General features: G+C 57.7%; 1 protein-coding gene across 3 annotated transcripts; it reads left to right on the top strand.

Annotated features, from left to right (window-relative positions):
- The first annotated feature begins 6,339 nt into the window (after positions 1-6,339).
- Positions 6,340-21,279, top strand: RIPOR1 (RHO family interacting cell polarization regulator 1). 3 transcript variants are annotated; one of them, XM_033844225.2, is made up of 22 exons: positions 6,367-11,938; positions 12,767-12,893; positions 13,008-13,160; positions 13,330-13,408; positions 14,119-14,142; positions 14,237-14,290; positions 14,434-14,586; positions 14,688-14,751; positions 14,845-14,888; positions 14,967-15,092; positions 15,547-15,695; positions 15,773-15,902; positions 15,982-17,661; positions 17,749-17,861; positions 18,753-18,885; positions 19,147-19,282; positions 19,407-19,568; positions 19,833-19,991; positions 20,155-20,351; positions 20,441-20,524; positions 20,624-20,714; positions 20,859-21,279. In XM_033844225.2, exons 1-22 carry the CDS (start codon positions 11,920-11,922, stop codon positions 20,954-20,956), a joined length of 3,975 nt encoding a protein of 1,324 aa, XP_033700116.1. In that variant the 5' UTR covers positions 6,367-11,919; the 3' UTR covers positions 20,957-21,279. The 3 variants fall into 3 exon arrangements, with proteins under 3 accessions (XP_033700122.1, XP_033700116.1, XP_033700115.1); XM_033844224.2 differs by having other exon boundaries at positions 6,373-11,938; positions 17,746-17,861; XM_033844231.2 differs by lacking the exons at positions 18,753-18,885; positions 19,147-19,282; positions 19,407-19,568; ... (3 more) ...; positions 20,624-20,714; positions 20,859-21,279 and adding an exon at positions 18,108-18,707 and having other exon boundaries at positions 6,340-11,938; positions 17,746-17,861.
- The last annotated feature ends 1,558 nt before the right edge of the window (positions 21,280-22,837 follow it).

Below are 22,837 nucleotides of genomic sequence, written 5' to 3'. Positions count from 1 at the left end.
GTGGAACTTCAGGGTGAAAAGGAGGGTTTGCACTTGACATCCTGATATATACTGAAAAAACTACTCTTAAATACTCAAACCAGTTCCCATTCTCTACAAAGCATCCACTTACACATCATGTCCATCACTGCCAATCTCAGAGGGCAAAAAAAAGTCTCTTGTTTACATTTGCATTGTGTTGATTATTAATGAGACAGAGTACCTCTTAAAAGTGCAATTTTCGTGCGTGAATGGATGAGTGCAGTTAAAGCATCAGAAAAGAGAAGTGGCTACAGGAACCGCAAGGTGAGAGTGCTAAAGCCAAGACTTAAACGCGGGCAGCATCCCTGGCCCTTGCCCTTTGACACACACATTGGGCAGTAGAGGCCAGGCTGGGACTGGAGGCAGGTGGAGGTGGTGGCAGGTCCCGGCACACCCACAGACCCACACTTAGCCCCCTTCAAGCCTGCATCTGCCCCCACCACCCACTGAAGTGCCCTAGCGGAGCACAGTGCCCTGGTCCCTCTCACATTTGATCTCTTGGTAAGCCAGTTGACCATCATCGCCTCAAAAAGCTGTCTCTAGCCTGGATACCTCTTTCCTCTACCCACATGTCCACCTGCCTTCAGGACAGCTCCTCCTGGATGGATAGTCCCCAGACCCCTCAGATGCCACCTGCCGAAAGTGACCATATCACCTTCCCCTAACCTGATCTTCCAGGCCTCTCCACATCACTGAAAAACACCCGTCACCCAGGCCCGAAACTCTGGCATGATCTGGGATGCTTGCCTCTCTAGACCTCACATCCCATCGGTCACCCAGCCATCCATTTTGCCTCCTGAACATCTCTTGAATGTTTCCATCTCTACTGCCTCAACTCTGGCGCAGGCCACCATGACCTTGGCCGGGAAATGATAGCTGCCTCTACCTGCCCCCCTCCAAGCACTGCCTCAATGACCTTTGCAAAGCACAGATATGGCCACAGAATTCCCCAGCTTAAAGCCCAGGCTCCCCATCACCCTCCATGCTCCTTAGCCAGTTCCCAAAGCCCCTCGTGGCTGACCTCATCCCCAACACATACACAATTCTCCCACCACATTAAGCTTCTGCTCCCCGCCAGCAAAGGAGGCTGCTCCTCCCTCCTGTACCTTGAACTCTGCTGTGCTCTCTGCCCCAGATGCTCCTCTAAAGACCTACCCCCTGCCTGCCTACGGAGCCTCAACAACTTGCCCCATTCCTACAAAGCCCTTCCTAACCAGGACACACCTTCTCTCACACACATAAATGTGCACACAGACACAATCACAGTCGCACATTCACACTGGTGACATAAGAGGTGTAGAGACTCAGGGATGACCTGCCCTAATTGACAGTGAGTCCCCAAGCGCAGGGACTGGGTAGCCTCACCTCTGTCCACCCTTCTGGAACCCCCAGGGCCGAGCACACACCAGGCTCCACGAAAGCTTGCTGAATATCTGGCAAATGAATGAATGAATGTGTACATCCTATCTGAGGCATGTGAGCACAGGTGCAGTAAGGGGCAGACTTTATTCTGTCCCGTCACAGGAAGCTGGGGGGTGACATTGCACACCAGAGAGCTGTAGCCATGGGGGCTGTGGGGTGGGGCGAGGGAAGCTTCTGTTTTTCTGCGTTTTGGGACTTGAACTGCGTTACTTTCAAAAGTGGAACTAGCTGCACCATGTGTGAGGAACTGGAGTTCACTATGGTTCTCAGCACCCTCTGCCATCTATTAGAGGGATTTTTTTTCCTCAGGCCAGAGCCCATCCCTTCAGGAATGTGAACTGCTCAAAGGTAGAAATGGTGATGATTCGGTGCTCTGCCCTAGCTCCCAGCCAGCACCAGCAGAGCGAATACTCAGGGAATGATGCCTGACTCAGACAGAGCCAAACTAATTAGGATTCGGTGAGCGGAATTGGAGCTCAGATGCTGCCCCTTCTTCTGATCATGGAAAGGCCCTGCCTTCCCTGAGCCTCAGATGGCGCCTCTGTGAAATGGGTGTCAGCTGTGTCCTTCCTCCCCTGGCTCACTGGTTGCTGTGGAGAGGCCTGGCAGGCCTCTAGCACCCCATGATCCTCGGAGGCTGTCACTCCCTCAAGGCCCCTGAACAGGGGGAGAGGGCCAGGTGAAGCCTCAGGTGTCCCGTCTGCTCACTGCAGCCCCATCCATGCCTGGCCCTGATGGAAAAAGGATGGGGAACCAGGAGTGGTCACAGACAAGGACAATAGGCAGTGATGGGTACTCAGAAGGGGTGAGTGGGAAGCCAGAGGACACAGGTTTCTTGGAGGAGGTGACATTTGAGCTCTTTTCCAAGTGGATAAGGGAGAGGAGCATCCCAGGCAGAAAGGAGGCTGGGAGAAGAGACAGAGGCCAGAGAGTAGGGGCCATGTCCAGGGATCCGCAGGGAGGCTGGTGTAGTGGAAACAGAGCAGGAAGGGCTGGCAGGACAGGTGGGAGATGAGGAGGTGAGGTCATCTAAGGCCAGATCTCCTGGGTCTTGGAGGCCTCACTACAGAGTCTGGACGTATCCTGAGGGCATTGGGGAACCAATATGAACTGACTTATGATTTATTTTGGTTTTTTTGGGCTTTTTTGCGGTATGCGGGCCTCTCACCATTGTGGCCTCTCCCGTTGCGGAGCACAGGCTCCTGATGCGCAGGCTCAGCAGCCATGGCTCAGGGGCCCAGCCGCTCCGTGGCATGTGGGATCTTCCCGGACCGGGGCACAAACCCGTGTTCCCCACATCAGCACGCGGACCCTCAACCACCGCGCCACCAGGGAAGCCTTGACTTATGATTTAAAAGATCACTTGAGGGAATTCCCTGGCGGTCCAGTAGTTAGGACTCCATGCTTCCACTGCAAGGAGCCCAGGTTTGATCCCTGGTTGGAGAGCTAATATCCCACAAGCCACAAGATGTAGCCAAAAAAACCCCAAAAAGATCACTTGAGCTGTTGGGTGGACAACAACTGTAGGGTACAAAGGAGGCAGCAGGGAGGCCAGAAAAGACGGTGGCCCAGACCTGGGTACCAGCTGTGACAATGCAGAGATGTGGCCAGACGCTGGACAGAGAGACTGATTGACTGTGACGAGCAAGGGCGTTATCTATTACAATTGGGAATTTTCTGGAAGTGGAATTCCAGAATTCCAGGCCAAGAAAGAGTTCCTCAGACAGTAACCTGGTGAGTCCCCACAATCACCGCTGCCTCATCAGAGTCTCAAGCAATGGCACAGGGACAACTTTGTGCCACTGCCACCCCAGGGGCCAGCATGCTGCCCAGCCCTGAATGGTTAGTGGGTGTTTGTTGAGTGAATTAATAAACAACAGAGTTCTAATAGTGGGAGGTGAGATGCAGGGAGGGAACGAATCTGAAACATGTTAAGGAGGTAGAATCTACAGGACTAGGAGGCTGAATTAAGGTAGGGGTAGAGAGGGGGACGTCCAGGGTTCATGCATTTACTCATTCATTCAATCTCTCATTTGATAAATATTTCTTGAATTCCCACTATGAGCCAGGGACAGTGGTGATGAGGACATCTGTGGCCCCTGCCCCCACAGAGCTTAGAGACTCACAGTGAGGCAGGCTTAGGCGCGTGAGCACACACGGGCACACATGCTACCTGGTGGTGATGGGTGACATGAAGGCATGAGTCCATAGGACATGGGGACAGAGAGTACCAAGGAGAGGCTGTCTTCAGAGAAGGTGGTCAGAGGATGCCTTGCTGAGGAGATGACTTTCCAGGTGGGCAGGGTCCAATTGGTGCCAGTTTTGAGAGCTCCAGATAGGCCCAGCCTCACTCGGGTGGGAGCCTAGGTGGACAGTGGTGCTTTGCAGAGATGAGAACAAAGGTGGTGAAGGTCATGAGATCTGGTGGGTCATCAGGGGCTCTGGAACAGGAGAGGGCTCTGGGCACAGGGGAAGGCTCAGGATGTTCAGCAGTGGACGGATGAAGTCCTGAGACTGGATGATATTTTAGGGTGGGGGCAAACAGAAAGAAGAACCCAGTCTCTGTAAGCAATCCCCAGGTCTACTGCCTACAGAAAAGGGGGTGCTGTAAAGGAAGGCAAAGAGGAGGGGCTGGAGAGGGGGAGAACTGGGAGAGGGTGAGGTGTGTCTCTGGTAAGAGCTAGCGAGGGAGAGGATGTCAGTGCCCCCTGCTACCTCTAAAGGTGACAGACTACAGAGTGAAGCCTGAAGGGTGGGGTTGGAGAGGACCGGTGTTGTCTATTGATGGCAGGGGTGGGGGAGTGGAGCTGGCCCTTTTACCCCAGTGTGAGGTCAGCTATCAGCTCCACCGTAACCCACTCCAGGGGAGAGCCAGGATTCTAGCCCCTCATTGGAAAAGACTGGGTTCTGGCCCGCTTGGACAACATGTACCCAGACCTTGCCAGGGTCCTCACCCATGCTTCCAGAGCAAGGCCCGAGACTCCGCAGATACCAGTACCCAGTGAGTGGTGACTGCGTGGCCTGGCTAAGAGCTCAGACTTACCGGTGTCAGATGGTGGCAGGAAGGACAGCCTGCCCCCACAGCAGGGAAACTGAGGCCGGCGGACGGGCAGGGCTCAGGGGCAGCGTCCAGACCCAGAAGGTGTCTGATGAGTAGCCTTCAGGCCTTCCTGTTCCCCTCTCTGAAACTGGTCCTGATCCTTTCCTCCAACCAACTCAACCCAGCAGTGGTCTCTCCAGGACCTGTTTCACATATGGGGGCCTGAAAGGTCTCTAGAGCCCACGGAATTCAAGGAGGGAGCAGGCAGGCGAGGCTCTCCGGTGCACCGGTTTTAGGGTCTGCATGGGAAGGAATGCTTCCTTCCTGCCTTTGCTAATGGTTCTCCGAAGTCGCCCTATTCCGCCTATGTATCCGGATCCCGAGCAATGAGAACTCCCACCGCCCGCGTGTTGTCCAGGGTTCCCCCCCACCCCGCCCTGTCCTGCCTCGCCCCGCCCCGTCAAGCCGGTGGACGCAGCCAGCCACCGGCCTGCCCCGTTAGCCTAGAGGGCGGAGCGAGCCGTGAGCGCCTCCAGGGGTGCGGGAGCCGCGGGAGCGCAGGGGGTGGGGCCCAGCTGGCCAGGGGAGGAGCGGGGCGTCTGGGCTGCAGGCGGCGGAGCAGAGGGAGGGGCGGGCAGCAGCGGCGGTGACCGCGGCAGCTGCGGCGCGACCTAGCCGGGCAGCGACCAGTGCACGGAGAGTGCGAAGTCCGCGCAGCCCAGCGCAGCCATGTGAGTGTCCCCGCCGTTTCCGGGGGCCGCGGGCAGGGCGGGGGTCGGGTGCGGCGGTTCTGGTGCCTCCCCCCGCCTGGGGAGTCCCAGATCTGCTGCCCCGGCTGAGGCCCTGTCCCGTATCGCGCCATCCCCGGGACCCAGGCCTCGCGGTGTCGTTCCTCCCCTCCTCTCGGGCGCGGAGGACGCCCACAAAAGCCGCCGCCTCTGGGCCTGCCGCACCCGGCGCTGCCTCCTTCCCTCCCACGGCAAGGCCCAGGCGGCCTGTGCCCCGGGGCTCTGGGGTGGGCCAGGCCTGAGGGTGGGCCCTTGGCGCCAGCCTGGGCCCTGGCACGGACGCTCATCGGGAGCCCCACTGCCCTCGCCGCAGGAGAGACTGAGCTGGGAATGGGGAGAGGGCGACGAGGGGTGCAGGCCCGCCTCCGAGATGAGCTAATCTCTCTGGCCTCACCGGCTGGCCTAAGCCGCTTTGGGCCCCGACCCGAGGTGGCCGATCCGGCCTTGGTCTGGGCTCTTCGCCCAAATCTGGCGCGGCCCAGGCCGGAGAGGATAGCCCCGGCGCCGTAGGGGAACAGACCCTGTACCTGGAAATGAGAGGCTGGTGTGGGAATTCTGCAAGCAGCCAGGCCTGGGCAGCCTGCAGAACCAGTTTGGGTAAGGGGCTGCTCACCAGGGCAAGGGGTCTGGGTAAGCCTGGCTTCAGCACCCTGTGTTCTCCTCTCCCCGTTAGGCCTGAGTCCAGCCTCCAAGACTGACCCATCTCAGCCAGTTCTGGGTTGCTTCTAATATATGTCCAGGCTGGCTGGCCGAGCACCTACTGTGTGCAGTCCAGTGTAACAATACGGTGGGCCATCTGTGGGGCTTGCCCTGGGCCTGCATCGCTCAGTGCCGGCACAGCCTTCTGAGGAGGGTTACCAGACGATCTGGCAAGTGCAGAAACTGGCCCAGAGAGGTTAAGTAATATTCTGAAGGTCACACAGCTGGTTTGGAGAGAGGTGGGAATTAGACCCAGATTTGAATTCTTGCCACTGCACTATCTGCTTCCCCGGCATGGAGGGTAGCGGCGGGGATGGGTGGGCGGGGAGAGAGATGAGAATTGGAGAGTGAGGTACAAAACCTCTCTGTCAAAAACAATAAACAAACAAAAACAACCCAACAAAAAAAACCTCTCTGTCCTGGGTCCTGTGGGGCAGCAGCTGCAGAGGGGTACCTGGAAATGGGTGGGGATGAGGGGAGCACACAGGGCGCTGGGCTGGGCCCTCCCCGGGTGGAAAAGCTGGCGGGGAGGACGCGGCTGAGTCACTGCGGGCCCCTCGCTGCAGCTCGGACTAGCGCCTCTGCCAGGCCCGGCCCGGGGGAGGCCACAAGGCTTCCAGTGCGCCGCCGTCCGGGAATGTGACCAGCTGACCAGGGAGGGGGCCGGCAGGAAGTGAGGCCACCCGGCCGCCTCCGCCCGGTTCCGGGGTGGGGGGCCCCAGGCCGCACCGCGCCCCCCTCCCTCCCTGCTCCCGCAGCTGCGGCATGATGTCAGCAGCCGGGTTTGGGGCAGTTGCCATGGAGACAGGGGCAGGCTCAGGAGGGACCCCATTCTTCCTTGAAGCCGCCCCTTGCCCGGGTTATTTTTAGCGTCTGTTTACCTCAGTCCTGGGCAGCCCTGCGGTGGGGCGGGGCCGGACCGGAGACTCCCGGGAAAGCGGCTGGCCTGGCATACCACTGAGCTGGGCCGCACAGGTGGCGGGACCTCCTGACCCACGCAAGTGCACCAGTTTTGGCGTGTAGAGGGTATTAGAGGCCGCGGGATCTGGGGCCACGCAAGCGGGCAGAGTTCCATTCCTAGCTGCCCTGAGCTGGCTATGCTGCAGGCCCCATCACCCTTGAGACCTGGGTTCTTTCCCATGTCCAGAACAGACTTCAGGGCTGCCATAAGTCCAGATAATCCCCTGGCTCTTATCAGCCAGCCCCCACCAACACCAGTTGAGGTGGCCCCTCTCCCTTAGCTCAAGGGGTTCAGCTCTTTCCCTTCCCCCACCCCCAGCAGGGGAGATCCTGCCTATTCACCCCCTGGAATTGTCACTTAGATTGATATTCTAACGGTCATTTAGACCAACAGTTATACATCCTGGTCCCTGTGGCAGAAGCCCAGAGAAAGAAAATTGATGGGACACTCAGCCTACTCTGAGTCCAGCCCACCTACTCAGTTCCAGAATCCCAGGGAACCCCCACCCAGCCCCATTCTCAGAGGGCAGAAGCCCACCTGCTGATACAATCAGAAAGGAAGGAAGGGAAAAGGAAATTGTCTATGAGGTAGAGGAGTTGGGGTAGATAGAGACTTGAAATCTACCCCTCCAGCAGCTCAGGATCTACCTGTATCTGGGCAACCCAGTTCAGTCAGCCCCCAACTCATAATCAGCTCCTGCCTTCCTTCATTGCTTTGGTGCAGGGCGCAGAGGGTACAGCAGTGAGCAAAGCAGACAGGCCTCAGCCCCCAGAGTTCACAATCTGGTTGGAAGACAGACCCTAAAGGGGAACTGACAACTGAGTTATGTGGCCTCAGGGATCAGAGAGAGGAAACTATGAGGCACCTTAAAGGGGGACCCAATCCAAGGCAGGCTTCTTTGAGGAAGAAGTAGTAGGGTAAGACTTGAAAAAAGAGAGGGAGCTGGTCAGGCTGAGAGTAGTGGGAAGAGGATATAGGATCAATGAGAGCTGCTGCTTAAATGCTGAAGAGCCTACAGGCATGGGGAGAATTCACAGTATCTGGAACAGAACAATCATGGGGGGAACAGAGGGGAGGAGGAAGGTATATGAGGGAAGGGACAGAGCCTGAAGGTCTTGTGGGTCATGTTAGAGAGTCTGGACTTTATCCTTGGGGTAGAGGAATGCCCATGGATGTTTCACAAGAGTTAGAATAGAGGGAAGTTAAAGATTTAGAGTCCTGGGGTTTGAATCCTGGCCCTACCACTTAACAGCTGTGTAATCTTGGGCAGATTAATAATTGTTAATAACATCAGTTAACATTTGTTGTGTGTTTACAGTGAGGTACTGTGTCCACCCCAACTTCTGTACTCCACATACAATTCTCCCTTCCCCGAACACTCCCAGTAGAGGAAGTATCTCATTTCATCATCCCAACAGCCCTGTGAGATAGTTGTTATTATTATTGTTGTTATCCTCATTTAACAGATGGATACCTGCAGCCCCAAAAGGTTAAGAAATGTCTCGCCCAAAGTCACACAGCCAGTTAGCCTCAGGTTTCTCACCTGTGAAGTGGGACTAATAGGACACACCCCGTAGGTTTGTTGCCAGAATTAAATGAGATGATGTTTGTTAATTAAGCACAGTGCTTGGCATAGAAATCACTTGATAAAGGACAGTTTTTAGCATTGTCAGGTGACTGGAATTTCAAGAGGGGCAATGCTGTTGTTGAATAGATCATTGTGGGTTAGCATGGAGACAGGGAACCCATTAGGAAGCTGCTGTAGGGTTCTAGGTGAGAATTGGTGATGGCTTGGCCTTGAGTTCTAGCTATAGGGGTGGAGGTGAGGGGGCAGATTCCAGAGACGGCAGGAGTTGGGTGGCTGAGTAGATGTGGGGGTAGCAGAGGCTGAGGGATCCATGATGATTCCTAGTTTCTGTCTTGAACAACTGGATAAATAGATGGTGGGGCTGTTGGGGAGAGGTTAAGACTGGGGAGAGTCAGGTTTGAGGAGGAAAGTGGTGACTTTAGTTTGGGGCCTTCAAACTTAGCACATCCCTAATAACCCACTCCACATTGTCACTCAGCTTCCAGGAGGTATCCAGCTGGATAAACAGGCCTGGTGCTCAGAAGAACGGTTTGGGCAAGGAAGAGACATGGAAGCTGGCAAACTTTAGATGGCATTAAGCTGTGGGAGATGTACCCAGCCCATGAGTGGGGAGGATGAGGCCCATTCAGGGATGGGGAGAAAGGCAGATCCTCTGGGAAAATAATAATGTGCAGCCAGAGCGATAGGTGGAAAGCCAGAGGCACGTTGTCTCTTGAAATCCAAGACAAGGAAAGGCTCAAGGAAGAGGAAGAGAACTACACAGTGAAAAGCTTTGCTGAGATCAAGCAGGATAAGGACCAAACATTGGACACTGGATTCAGCAATGGGGAAGTCACTGGTGACCTTGTCCAGACCAGTCAGGGGAGTACTGGGTATAGAAGCTGTACCAAGATAGGAAGAAGAGTGGGTGGGTTTGGAGAGGAAATGGAGGTAGACACCTCTTCAAGAAACTTGGCTCTAAAAGAGCCAAATAGGGTGAGGGGTAGGGTAGCTAGAAAGAGGCTGGGAGTCCACAGAGGGGTCATTTTTTTTTGTAGTTATTTATTTAAAGTTAACTTTATACTGAAATATAATATTCACACAGAAAGGGTACATGTCCTAACTGTACAGCTCAGAAGACATTTTCACAAAGGAACACACCCATATAGGATCAGGAAATACAACCCAGATTAGGAAACAGAACATAATCAGTACCCTGTCAGCCCCCTTGCGCTCCCTTCCAGTCACTACTCCCCAGGGGTAGTGTCACTACTATTAATAGTCACTACTATTCTGACTTCTGTCATCATAGATTAAGTTTAACTGTTTTTGAACTTTATATCAAGGAACTCAAACATATATTCTCTTTTGTGGTCTTGTTTTTTTCACTCAACATTATGTCTGTAAGATTCATCCACATCGTTGCATGTGGTTGTATATTGTCCATTCTTTTTGTTGTATAGCATTCCATTATCTACTGATGGGCATTTGGATGGTTTCCAAGGTTGTTTTCATCTTCTATGTGGGAGTGACTTGAGCTTGTTTGAGGCTTGTGGAGAAAGTTTGAAACACTCATCTTCCATGGAAAGGGAGAGAGATGGCTAAGGTCACACATGAGGATTTCCCGCATGGGAAACAAAAGCCTGGCTGAGGTTGAGATTTGCTCTTTTCCAGCCCAGCTGCTGTGCCAAGACCTCTGGCAGCTCCCGCCAGCCTGTGCACAGGTGCAGAGAAGGCAGGGGGTTAGGTTGCCCAGGGTTGGTTTCTGCCAGGTAATAGAGAAGCCCAGGGTGCTGGGGATATTGGTAGCAGGCGAGCAAGCTGGAGTGGTGGCTGCAGATCCAGGCTGGTGAGAAGGGTGTGCAAGGAAGGTAGAGAAGAGAAGGTAGGAGGGAACTGGCAGACAGAAAGGAAGCAGAGGCGGATTGTGAGCTCCGTGCAGGGCAATGTCTGTGCAATTCCAGCTGTTATCTCCAGAGACTTGCATAGGGTTGTCACTTGGTAAATAGTTGAATAAATGAGCTGAGGTCTCAAGAGGTCACAGGTAGAAGGCAGGTGAGGTGGGGGTGATGGAGATGTGGTTCTGATTTAGGACAGGGTCATTCCAGAGCCAGGTGATGAGACTGAGGTGTTCCCATGGAGGGTGGCTGCACGGAGCAGAGAGGCCAGTGTTGGGTGGGCAATCCATGGGAATGCATAGCTGCCAGCATAGGGTGCACAGCATCCAGTCTTCAAGGAGGGAGGGGGAGAGAGCATTTCTCAAACTAGGATCCTTGGACATCTTGCATCTGAATCTGTAGGGGGGTGGTGGGCTGGTTGGAAATGCAGACCCCTGGGCCCACCCCAGCCTCTTGGGGAAAAAGTAAGCCCAGTGCAGCAGAATTGAGCATCAAGGAGCAAGAGTGTTTATGGGGTGGGGGAGCACCCAGGCCATCTGAGAGGATGAGATGCTCAATGGACCCTGAGTATGGTGGCCTTTATCCAGGCTAGAGTTGGATAGGGATAGTCAATAAAGAGATACTGGGGGCAAGAAAGGGCCAACAGCAAGGGGATTCAGCCCATGTGAGGTGGGGACCAGAAGGATGGGGCCTCTGCCCTAGGATGCAGCTTCTGCCAGAGAGAAGGCCCTAATTGGGGAATGGGACCGGATCCTCTATCCTGTGGCCTGGGGGTAGAGAGGGTGTCCAGACTGAGCATCCCCTCTGAGGGTGGAGGGATGGGGGTGGTGCAGGGTGCTATGGGACTCTCTGCACCCAGTTGCTTCTCTTCCTTCTCTCGGTGGCAACACATAATATGGGGTTGATCCAGTCCCCCACTTTTAGCTCCTTCTCAGCCTCCAAACCCCCTCATGCTCAGTGCTTCTCTGCCGTCCTTTGGCACAGCCCCTACAGTTAGCACCCCCAGCCCTTCCTTCTACTCTCTCAGCCCCTGCTCTCTAGCCTTCACACACTCAGAACCCCAACTCTCAGCCCTCTGTCCAGCTCTCTCTCAGCACTCCTCAACAGCCACACTGTGAGCCCCCTGTGCTAACTGCACCCAATTCAGCCCCACACGGTGTTCTCACTCTGTTTATCCCTCCATATTCACCGCCGCCCTCGACTCCCTTTACCCACACTCCTGACCCAGCCGAGAAGACCCCTGTCAGTCCCCTGCCTGTGGGGAACCTCCAGTCACCCCTCCCAGAGGCTGGGAGGGGGGCCAAGGGCCAGGTGCCCCCGTGGTCCGGCGGGTCCCGCCCCATCCCGGCGGGCTGAGTCAGGCGGCAGGAACTGGGCGGGGGGCGGCGCCAGGAGGAGCTGAAGCAGGAGCCAGAGTCGCTGGGAGCGAACGCGGAGCCCAGCCCGGCCGGCACCGAGTGGCCCTGGGCCGGCGGGGACACGGGGGCCAAGCACGGAGCTTGGAGGGCTGTCCCGGACTTACCATGAACTCCAAGAAGAGAGGTAGGACCTGGTCCGGGGCTGCGGAGGCTCCGGGGCTGGTCCCAGGGGGCTGCGGGCCGCGTTCTGTGGGCCTGGGGCGCGTGTTTCGCCGGAGCGGTGTGGGGGTCTACGGAGGATCTCTTCCTGCTAAGGTCACGGGCAAAGGCTGCTGTCTGTGACTCAGTTTCCCGGTTGGAGTCTCAGGAAAGTGGAGGGGGCGGGGCACTTCTCGGCACTGCCCCCCAACCTGGGAATCCCCCGGCTCTGGGCACCGGGAGGGCTCTGGCGTCTGGGCGCCTCGGAGCGGGTGGGGGCTGGAGGGGAGCAGCTTCCGCAGGGCGGCCGGTGTGGGGAGCCCAACCTGCACAGGCCGGGCCTGCCAGGCAGCTCCGCTGGGCTCAAAGCACGCACTCCGCCCCGCCCCGTGACCTCCTACGGCCTCTCGGGGTGTGGGCGTGGGAGCTCCTGGTCCACTTGGGGGGAGGAGGTCAGGGCAGGGCTGGGGAGCCCGCCCCACCCCCGGGTAAACAGGCGCTTCCGCACATTCTTTGCGCGCCCCTCCCCTTTCCTGCCCCTTCCCAGCCCGGGGAGGGTCCCAGTGCGACCCCCCTTCCTGCCCCGCGCGGCAGGCGGAGCCTGCACCTCTGCAGGAAGTGGGGGCGTAGCCGAGGCCACGCTGAGTCCGACACCGAGTCACCCGCGGCCGCCCTGTCATAAGCACCAGGGCTGCTGGGGTTCGGACTCCAGCCTCAGGCCGTGGACGGCAGGACTGAGATACAGAGTCGGGGCCGCGGGGAGGGGGCTTCAAGGGCCTGATTGGCGCTGTACACCCTCACTCGCCACCCCCAGGGAGCCCCGCGCGGACTCATTCCATGATGTCCCTGTCGGTGCGGCCGCAGCGCCGCCTGCTCAGCGCCCGGGTCAATAGGAGCCAGTCCTTCGCAGGCGTCCTCGGCAGCCAGGAGCGGGGGCCCAGGTACGCGGCAGAGGGGGGCTTATGGGGTCAAGAGAGTCTGACCGGGTTGGAGTGTGCAAGTGAGGGCTTGGGGAATGACTTCTTGCCCCTTCCTGAGTGCAGTCTCTTCTTCAGGAGCTTCCCAGCCTTCAGTCCCCCGGGGCCCCCACGGAAGCCCCCAGCGCTCTCCCGAGTGTCCAAGATGTTTTCAGTGGCGCACCCGGCCCCCAAGGTCCCACAGCCTGAGCGGCTGGACCTGGTGTACACGACGCTCAAGCGAGGCCTGACGTAAGCAGTGCCCTCCCAATGCCTTGTCCCATGATCCCTCCCTAAGTCCTCATTCCCTTTCTGCTAGTAGGAACCTTCCCCAGCCTCACACCCTCTCCTCACTGCCTGTTCCCTGGGCAGGTAGAAGCTGGAGAGGTAAGATAACTCTTGTGGTCACTCCTTTCCCCAGGGCCTATTTGGAAGTGCACCAGCAGGAGCAGGAGAAACTCCAAAGACAGATAAGGGAGTCCAAGAGGAATTCTCGCCTGGTAAGTGAAGGGTTGGCATCCCGTATGCCCAGGATTAATATGCTCTTTGCTCTTGTGGTGTGGGGGACTGGGCAGCACCAGCCCTGGGTGACATCAGAGCTGTTTTCTGGGGTGATTTGGTCCAGGTGTGACTAGAAAAGGGGGTATCAGGGAAGGCTGGGGAGGTTCCTCTCCTCAGCTTTCCCAGGCTGCATGTACTTTGCCTGGGACCCAGTGCCTGTCCATGGGAGCTTCCAGTGGGTTGGGTCAAACCCCACAGACGTGGACAGCAGAAGATTATGTTGTAGTGGTACTGAGGGAGAGCCATGGTTCTTCCTGGGGAAGAGGTCAGGGCTTCCCAGAGGAAGAAACATTTCTGCTGGGTCTTGAAGCATGAACAGGAGTTCCCTGGTAGAGGGAACCATGCATGAGGAGGCACAGAGCTCTCTTCCTAGGGGTTGTAGAAAAGGCAGTGGGCCAGGGGAGGGATCCCATGGAAGAGGTGGGTGGAAGAGTACTAGAGGGGCCTTGGGGACCAAATCTATGACACCAGCAAAGGCCAGGCACATGGGAAGGTAGGTCAGTCCCTGCTTTGACTGGAATGGCTGTGGACTGTGGTGTGAGAGGGAGGAAGGCTGTGATGAAAAGGAGCTAGGTAGGTCTGGGTGAGCAACTGCCCCTGCTGGAGTACTTCCCCTACCTCCTAATGCCCCCCTCATCTCTCCCCGCAGGGCTTCCTGTATGACTTAGACAAGGTGAGTGTATAGAGAATGGTGTTGAAAGAGGTTGGCTCAGGGGGAGGTAAAGGGCCCTGGGCCTCAGGCTTCTCCTAACGCACCTCTCCCCCAGCAAGTCAAGTCCATTGAACGCTTCCTACGACGGCTGGAGTTCCACGCCAGCAAGGTACTTGTGCAGCATGCATGTGTGCTTGCAGCGTGGGGTGGGGGATTGGGTATCACAGGGAGATGGGATGATGCTAGGCCCTGGGTGAGCAACCCCAGTAGTGAGTCTCAATCCCCCCTCTGCCACCCCACTCATCTGCCCAGATCGACGAGCTGTACGAGGCATACTGTGTCCAGCGGCGTCTTCGGGATGGCGCCTACAACATGGTCCGTGCCTACAGCACCGGCTCCCCAGGGAGCCGTGAGGCCCGGGACAGCCTGGCCGAGGCTACTCGGGGGCATCGGGAGTACACAGAGGTGAGGGATGTGTGCCTGTGAGGCAGAGGCACAGAGTGTGGCAGAGCTGGTGAGAGGGGACTGGTTCTTGACCTCCTCCTGTCCCTGCCCATCCCTCTCAGAGCATGTGCCTGCTGGAGAGTGAGCTGGAAGCACAGCTGGGCGAGTTCCATCTCCGGATGAAAGGTACCAAGTGGTGAGGCCGACTGGTGGCGGGGAGAGGGAGGTGTGTGCCTGAGACCCCTGGACCCAGCTCATCTACTTCTCCCCCACTCCCAGGGCTGGCCGGCTTCGCCAGGCTATGTGTGGGCGATCAGTATGAGGTAGGAGGATGGGCAGGGAAGGGCTGGGATGGCAGGGTCGCAACACCAAGGGCTGCTTCAACCTGCCTCTTCCCCTAGATCTGCATGAAATATGGGCGTCAGCGCTGGAAACTACGGGGCCGCATAGAGGGTAGTGGAAAGCAGGTGTGGGACAGTGAGGAAACCGTCTTTCTTCCTCTGCTCACGGAGTTCCTGTCCATCAAGGTGATGTCTCTGCCCAGAACCATAGGACACCAAGATCCTGTGGCTCTATGACCCTGTGAACCCCTTATGATCCTCATGACCCTGAGACCCTTACCCCTGTGACCCCCATCTGGTTCCATGGCCCTCTGTGAATGTGTGACCCCTTGACCTTCATGACCCTGTGATTTCCTTGTGACCTCCTGACCTTGTGAATATATGACCCCTGAACTCTCATGAGGCTGTGACTCCCACGACCTCAATGACTACAAATTTAGACCTCTGTGGTCCCCGTGCTCCCAGGCTGCTTCGAGCCTCCATGGCCCCATTACCCTGAGAACTCCATTCCCTGTAACTTCCTCATGGCCCAATGACCCTGTGACTGTCACATAACCTCTATGCAAATTCAGACCTCTGATCTCCCACAATCTCATGACCCCTACACCCTTGTGACCCCACCATGCATTCTTGGCTACAGGTGACAGAACTGAAGGGCCTGGCCAACCATGTGGTTGTAGGCAGCGTCTCCTGTGAGACCAAGGATCTGTTCGCTGCCCTGCCCCAGGTTGTAGCTGTGGACATTAATGACCTCGGCACCATCAAGCTCAGCCTGGAAGTCACGTGGAGGTTGGTGGGGCTGAGGGGCTTGGAGACGGGGCTGGGGCTTCATGTTAGCACCTTCTAACAGCTTTTTCCCTCTCCAGTCCCTTCGACAAGGATGACCAGCCCTCAGCCGCTTCTACTGTCAACAAGGCCTCCACAGTCACCAAGCGCTTCTCCACCTATAGCCAGAGCCCACCAGACACGCCCTCACTCCGGGAACAGGCCTTCTATGTGAGTCACATCCCAGGCTCAGCTCCCCATCCAGGGGTTTGCTGGGGGTGATCCTGAGATGTCCTTTTCTCTCTCCTAGAATATGCTGAGGCGGCAGGAGGAGCTGGAGAATGGGACAGCGTGGTCCCTGTCGTCCGAATCTTCCGATGACTCCTCTAGCCCACAGCTCTCAGGCACTGCACGCCACTCCTCAGCCCCCAGGCCCCTGGTGCAGCAGCCTGAGCCTCTGCCCATCCAGGTTGCCTTCCGTAGGGCTGAGACCTCCACTTCTGGAACCGTGGATGAGGAGGGGGCCATGGCCCCAGCCCTGGCCAATGGGCATGCCCCCTACAGCCGGACTCTGAGCCATATCAGTGAGGCCAGTGTGGATGCTGCCCTGGCTGAGGCTTCAGTGGAGGCTGCAGGCCTAGAAAGTCTAGTCCAGGGACCCAGCCCACCTGCACATCCAGGTCCCACACATGGGGAGCACCCTAGTCCTGTCCCTTCTGCCCTGGACCCTGGCCATTCTGCCATAAGCCCCGCTCTCAGTACAACAGGCCCTGCCCACACATCTACAGACCCTGCCCCCTCCGCACACCTAGACTCAGTTAACAAGACCATAAATTCTAGCTCTCCTGAATTGCCAGACCCCACTCACACCACTACAAGCGCCACCTCTAGTGTTGTAAGCCCTACCCATAGTGCTCCAAGCCTTACTCACACTACCACAGTTTCTACCCACAAGACTGTGGTCTCTACCATCACTATTACAGGCCCTACCCCCAGTACCACAGGGTCAGTCCAGACCACCACAAGTCCCACCCACAAGCCGATGCTTTCTACCGTCACTCCTGTAGCTCCTGTCCCCAATACTACAGACCCAGTCCAGACCACCACAAGCCTCAGCCACACTGTCACAAACCTGACACACACTGTCACAAGCCCCACCAACAAACACGTGATCTCTACCCTCTCTACTGCAGGCCCTACCCCCAGTACCACACACCCAGCCCAGACTACCACAAGCCCCACCCACACTACTACTAGCCCCACCCATACTACTGCAAGCCCTACCCATACCACCATAAGCCCCACCCACACTGCTACAAGCCCTACCCATACCATAACAAGCCCCGCCCATACCATAATAAGCCCTGCCAACACTACTGCAAGCTCTACCCACACCACCACAAGCAGTACCCACACTACTGCAACCCCTACCCACACAGCCAGGATTTCAACTCACACCGCTACACCCAATGCTAAGGACCCAGTCCAGATCACCGGGAGTCCTACCCATTCTGTCACAAGTCCCACGCTTATAACTGTAAGCCCTTCCACTTTTCTAGACCTTGCCACGCTCTCCAACCCCTCTGCAAACACAGACCCTCCCCTCCCAGGCATCGACCCCCTGTCCTGTAGCTACCCAGCCTCCACTTCCTGCACTCAGGCAGACCCCATAGCCCTCAGCACCTCCCACCCAAGTCCTACTTGCTCCAGTTGGGAACCCCTCACAAGCCCTTCCCCAAAACTCCCAGAAGCCATCCGTCAGAGCCCAAGTCCCCCTCCCTCACCCCTAGCCCCTGTGCCCCAGCATTCAGACCCTAGAGTGGCCAGGGCTGCCCAGGCCCCAGTTCCAGGGGCAGCTGGAGGTGCTGGGGACAGGAAACTGGAAGAGGCACTGGGGGCCCTAATGGCTGCCCTGGATGACTATCGTGGCCAGTTTCCTGAGCTGCAGGGCCTGGAGCAGGAGGTGACCCGGCTGGAGAGTCTGCTTATGGTGAGGAGGGCTGGGCTGGTTTGCGGCAGCGCAGGGAGGGCAGCCAGGCAGGGGCGACAGCTCTGACGCGCTTCACAACCCCAGCAGAGACAAGGCCTGACTCGCAGCCGGGCCTCCAGTCTTAGCATCACTGTGGAGCATGCCCTGGAGAGCTTCAGCTTCCTCAATGAAGATGAAGACAATGACAGTCCTGGGGACAGGTGAGAGGGGCTAGGAGCGGGGGAAGAGGGGAGGTGAGTAGCTGGTGAAGGAGAAAGGCGAGAAAGGGGAACAGGTGAGGTGAGGCCAGGGGGAGCACGTAAAGAGAGCAGTAAGATGGGTGGTGGGCTCGAGGGAGGTGGGTGGGAGGGGATGGACTTGCTGGCGGGTACATCTGTGTTCATCTCTCCCACGTACTCCTCGTGTGTCCTTGTTGCTCATGTTTTCAATCCCATCTGTATCCCCAGTGCTTCTGGTCACCTTCCTCCTCATCCCTGCAGTGTCTGCCTCCTCCATCGGTCCCCACCAGCTCCTGAGCCTCCAGCTCCTCCTCTCTTCCTTGGCCTCACCTTGAACCTACCCTATGAACGAGCCTTTACTATGCCTCTCCATGCATCCTGTGCCCCCCAGCATCAACCCCCTCTGTCTGGACCCCAGCTTTCCCAGAGACCCTGGCCCCTTGGCTCTTTGTCCCAGAGTGGCCTTTGCCGATTCCCAGTTGAAGGTCATGCCCAGCCCCTCCTCCCTCCAGTGCTGCCTAGGTTATGGCCCCGTGCCCTGCGCCTCTTGGGCCGCAATCCCTTGCAGTCCACATTGCGTAGACCATCCCGCCTGCAACCCTACTCCCGCCCATCCCAGCCCCGGCGGCCCCAGAGGTCCCAGCAGTCCTAGCTGGAGGTAGCCCTGGGCAGACAGGCTCTGGAGACCCCTGCTACCACCTGCTGGTCCCAGCCTTTTCCTCCGTCTGGAAGTCCTCCGTGAACTTACCCATTGTCTGTTGTTTGTGCATGATGTGTTCTTCTGTTCTCGGATGGGGGGAACTTAATAAAAATACTCTGGTGACCAGATGATGATGTGTGCTCCTGGGGCGGTTGACCCCATTTTTCTCTCAGGCCCCCAAACAGCCCGGAGCCTGGGGCTGAGGACAGCCTCGACTCACCTAGTGCCCGACCCCTCAGCACAGAGTGTCCAGCTCTGGACACTGCCTTGGTCCAGCATCTGTACCACTGCAGCTGCCTCCTGCTGGTGAGGCTAGTGGTATTCCCCTACCCTTCCCTTGTAGCCCCTTCCCCCAGGGAGCCCTACACTTCAATCCTGGCCCTGCACACCTCCTCTGAATTCCACTCCCCAATGTCCCAGGGCCTGGCTCTTGCTGAATAGAACACCTCCCACACTCTGGCTCCCCCAAGTCTCTCCCGATGCATGCAGGGACTGGTAGTCCCTGGTCTCCACCCTCCCTAAGCTCTGTCTTGAGGTCTGAGCTACTTGGCCATCCCTATTCTCCAGAAACTGGGCACATTTGGGCCCCTGCGCTGCCAAGAGGCATGGGCCCTGGAGCGACTACTACGGGAGGCCCGAGTGCTCGAAGCAGTATGTGAGCTTAGCAGGCGATGGGAAATCCCTGCCACCTCTGCCCAGGAAGGTAAAAGCTGTGTGGGCTCTGCCTCATGTCTGCCCCAAAGTTCCTCCCTTGCCCTATCCCACCTATGCGCCTGTCTCCCCACCGGCCTGTCCTGTTGCTGACAGTTTCCTGCACCTCCTCACAGTGGTGCAGTTCTCGGCCTCCCGGCCCGGCTTCCTGATCTTCTGGGACCAATGTACAGAGGGACTCAGCCCCTTCATCTGCCCCGTGGAGCGGGTGCTCCTCACCTTCTGCAATCAGTACGGCGCCCGTCTCTCCCTGCGCCAGCCAGGCTTAGCTGAGGCTGGTGAGTGGGCTGCCTACCTGCCCCCTTTGCTCTCCTTTCTCAGATCCCCAGTGATGGGACCTCGGGAAAGCCAGGTCAGCCCACAGAGACATGCTGAGATGAGCACTGGGAAGAAACATCGAAGGCTCATGCCTCAGCACAAAAGGGCCCAGATTGGACCCTTTTGTGCTGGGTCCCCGCACCTGCACGTGGGGTGGGAGCACTCTTCCCGCTAAGGACCCAGGTCCATCCACACCCTGAGACCTGCGGCACTGCCTCCCACAGTGTGTGTCAAGTTCCTGGAGGATGCCCTGGGGCAGAAGCTGCCCCGGAGGCCCCAGTCAGGCCCTGGAGAGCAGCTCACCGTCTTCCAGTTCTGGAGTTACTTCGAAGCCTTGGACAGCTCCTCCATGGAGGCCTATGTGACCGAGACTGCCGAGGAGGGTGAGGCAGTAGCCCTGGTCACAAAGTGGCCTGATGCTATGGGTGGGTCTGAAAATGTGAATTCAGGACATGAAGGTACAAAAGAACCCACCCCGGGAGGCTCTTTGCCCTGCCAGCTTGTTCCAACTGACACCCCCCCCCCCGCCCGGCTTCCTTTTTTCAGTGTTACTGGTGCGGAATCTGAACTCAGATGACCAGGCTGTGGTGCTGAAAGCCCTGAGGTTGGCACCTGAGGGGCGGCTTCGAAGGGATGGGCTCCGGGCCCTCAGCTCCCTGCTTGTCCATGGCAACAACAAGGTCATGGCTGCTGTCAGCACTCAGCTCCGGAGCCTGTCACTGGGCCCTGCCTTCCGGGAAAGGGTAAGAGTCAGGCAGGGCTCCCTGAGGGCAAAGGCTGGGGTCCCAGGCTCCCAGTGTCTGGCTAAGTCTGCCTTCCCACCCTTAACTAGGCTCTACTCTGCTTCCTGGACCAGCTCGAGGATGAGGATGTGCAGACGAGAGTGGCTGGCTGCTTGGCCCTGGGCTGCATCAAGGTGACCCCTTTCTCTCCCCTCCCAGCTCCCCAAGCCCTGGGTCCTGAGCCTTTCTCACCTGCTGCACTGGGCCCACCTCAATGCTCTCTCCCCCGATAGGCTCCTGAAGGCATTGAGCCCCTGGTGTACCTGTGCCAAACGGACACAGAAGCCGTGAGGGAAGCAGCTCGGCAGAGCCTGCAGCAATGCGGTGAGACTGGGGAATCGGAGATATGGGTCAAGTTGAGTTCTATGACATTTTGGCTGCTGGGAATAGGGGTGAGATGGGGTCAGGGGTGAGGTGGGGTCAGGGCGGGGCTGGGGCCTCTCCTGATCCCATCTTTATCCGTTACAGGAGAAGAGGGACAGTCTGCCCATCGACGGCTGGAGGAGTCACTGGATGCCCTGCCCCGCATCTTCGGGCCCGGCAGCATGGCCAGCACGGCATTTTAAACTCCCCACCCACCGGCCCCCAGTGCCCCTTCCCCCCACTTTCAGGGCTTACCAGGCACTGGCAGGGAGGGTGAGGGCTGGCTCCAGACACTCCTCCCTCACAGATTCCTATCAATGAAAATCTAATATATTCTCCATTTGTCCTCGGGGTGGGTAGAGTCAGTGCCGCAGTCAAGTGCCTCCCAGCCTCGGCTCAGCACACTTGCCATAGATCGGTGTCCCGGGCCTGGCCGTCCTGCCTCTGCCCTGCCACGTCCCTTGGTTTTGTATTTTATTTACAGAGTTTTACAGAAAATAAAAAAGCAAAATGCCTTTCCTACGTAGCCTGGACTGGTGCACTACTGACCTTCTGCTCCAGCACACTCTGGCTGTGGCCCTGACACTAGTGTGTGCACACTCCAACTGTGACAATGCCATGTGCTTTTGCCCTGGAAATCCAGATGGAAGAGAGCTCAGAGGCTGGAACTGCGCTTGGAAAAGAGGGCAGAGGAAGAGGGTGGTGGAGTGTTGCTGAGGAGGCCCGGGCTGCAGGTGGGTGTACCCTGGGCCTGGAAGCTGTGGGCCTAGACTGGAGCCAAACTGTGGAGTTGGCCTAGAGAAGGCCCAAAGGGTGTCAGTCCTGGGAATGGCTCCCTGGCAGCCAGCTCCCTTGGCCAGGAGGCAAAGAGGAAGCAGGCAGGAAAAGGTGTGGTGGTGGCTGGAGCTTCTGGCCACCAGGGAGCAGCAGAACCCTGTCAGGGAATGCCAGGCTTCTGGGTCTTCGCCTCAGCCCAGGCAGCTTCCTACAGAAGGGGCTGAGCACAAGGAGCTCCTTGAGCGCTGGGTAGTTGAGAGGAGATTCTTGCCGAGGGGAAGAGCTGGGGCCTGGGAGGCAGGAGACCCGGATGGCTGCCCTGTGACTCTAAACAGAAGGTCCCTCCTCTCCCTGAGCCACCTCCTCTCCGTAATAACAAACGTGACTAAACCCTGTGACCTCCCCACAGCTGGCAGGCTTGTGCTGCTTCAGGAAAGAGGGCTCTAGGGAGAGGGCTCACGTGAGTTTATTAACCCCAGAAAGTTAAGTGTTCAATGGGAGGAGGCTGAGGGTGGGGGGACTTCAGCATGGCAGGCCTGTTCTAAGGAGGGCCCGAGGGAGGCCCACACTCAAGGCTGGAGAAACAGGTCTGCCACCCTTCCCCTCTCCCTCCAGAGCTTTCAGTGGAGACGGTGCAAGAGCAGGGCCTTCCCCACTCCCTGAGCCCACTCTGGCGTCCCAGTACCTGTGGCTGTAGCACAGCAGCGTGACACCCTGGGGGGAGTCTGTGTCCCTGCACTCGGGTAGAGCCAATGAGATGCCCAACAGTCCCCCCTGGGGGGTGACCCAGATCCCCAGAGAGCCGTGCCCCCCTGTGTTTTAGAGCTGTGTATGAAGACGTTTGGCCGGGCCCTTAACCACCTGCTGGGGAAGCCAAGCTGAGCAGAAAAAAAAAAACGGTAACAGGAAGGAGCACAGGAAACACCTGGGTGTGGATGCAGGTGGCTCATTCCAGTTGGGTGGGGGCAGGCTGACAGCCCTCAGCGCGTGGGCGCAGCGCTGTGCTCCCTCTGTGACTGGGTGGCATGGGAGGGATAGTGTAGCTCAGTTTTGGGGTGGTCGGCTGGAGTGGTAGGGGAGGGGAAGGCAAACAAACGATAGAGACCAAGACAGTACCCAAAGCTGGCCACAGCCTGGGCCTGCCGCAGGGGCCCCTGCATCAGGGCTGCAGTCCCAGGACCACCCCTAGGAGCCCCTCAGGCCTGAGGCCCCGTGAGAGGTCCCCCAGTAGGGCAGGACTGTCCACTGACATCCAAAGCGTGGCCTGTGTGGTGGGCAAAGAGGAAGTGAACACTGGCTGACCATGT

This window comes from Tursiops truncatus, chromosome 19 (genome assembly GCF_011762595.2).
Source record: "Tursiops truncatus isolate mTurTru1 chromosome 19, mTurTru1.mat.Y, whole genome shotgun sequence".
In the NCBI taxonomy this organism is placed as follows: domain Eukaryota; kingdom Metazoa; phylum Chordata; class Mammalia; order Artiodactyla; family Delphinidae; genus Tursiops; species Tursiops truncatus.
Note: the sequence above shows the minus strand (reverse complement) of the source record. Positions and strands in the feature narration are given on the sequence as shown.

Bases quoted from the DNA above. Each gene is read 5' to 3' on its own strand.
- RIPOR1 (XM_033844224.2), top strand. The intron at 14,143-14,236 runs GTGAGTGTATAG...CCTCTCCCCCAG, and splicing joins TCCTGTATGACTTAGACAAG to CAAGTCAAGTCCATTGAACG. The intron at 15,903-15,981 runs GTGAGTCACATC...TCTCTCTCCTAG, and splicing joins TCCGGGAACAGGCCTTCTAT to AATATGCTGAGGCGGCAGGA.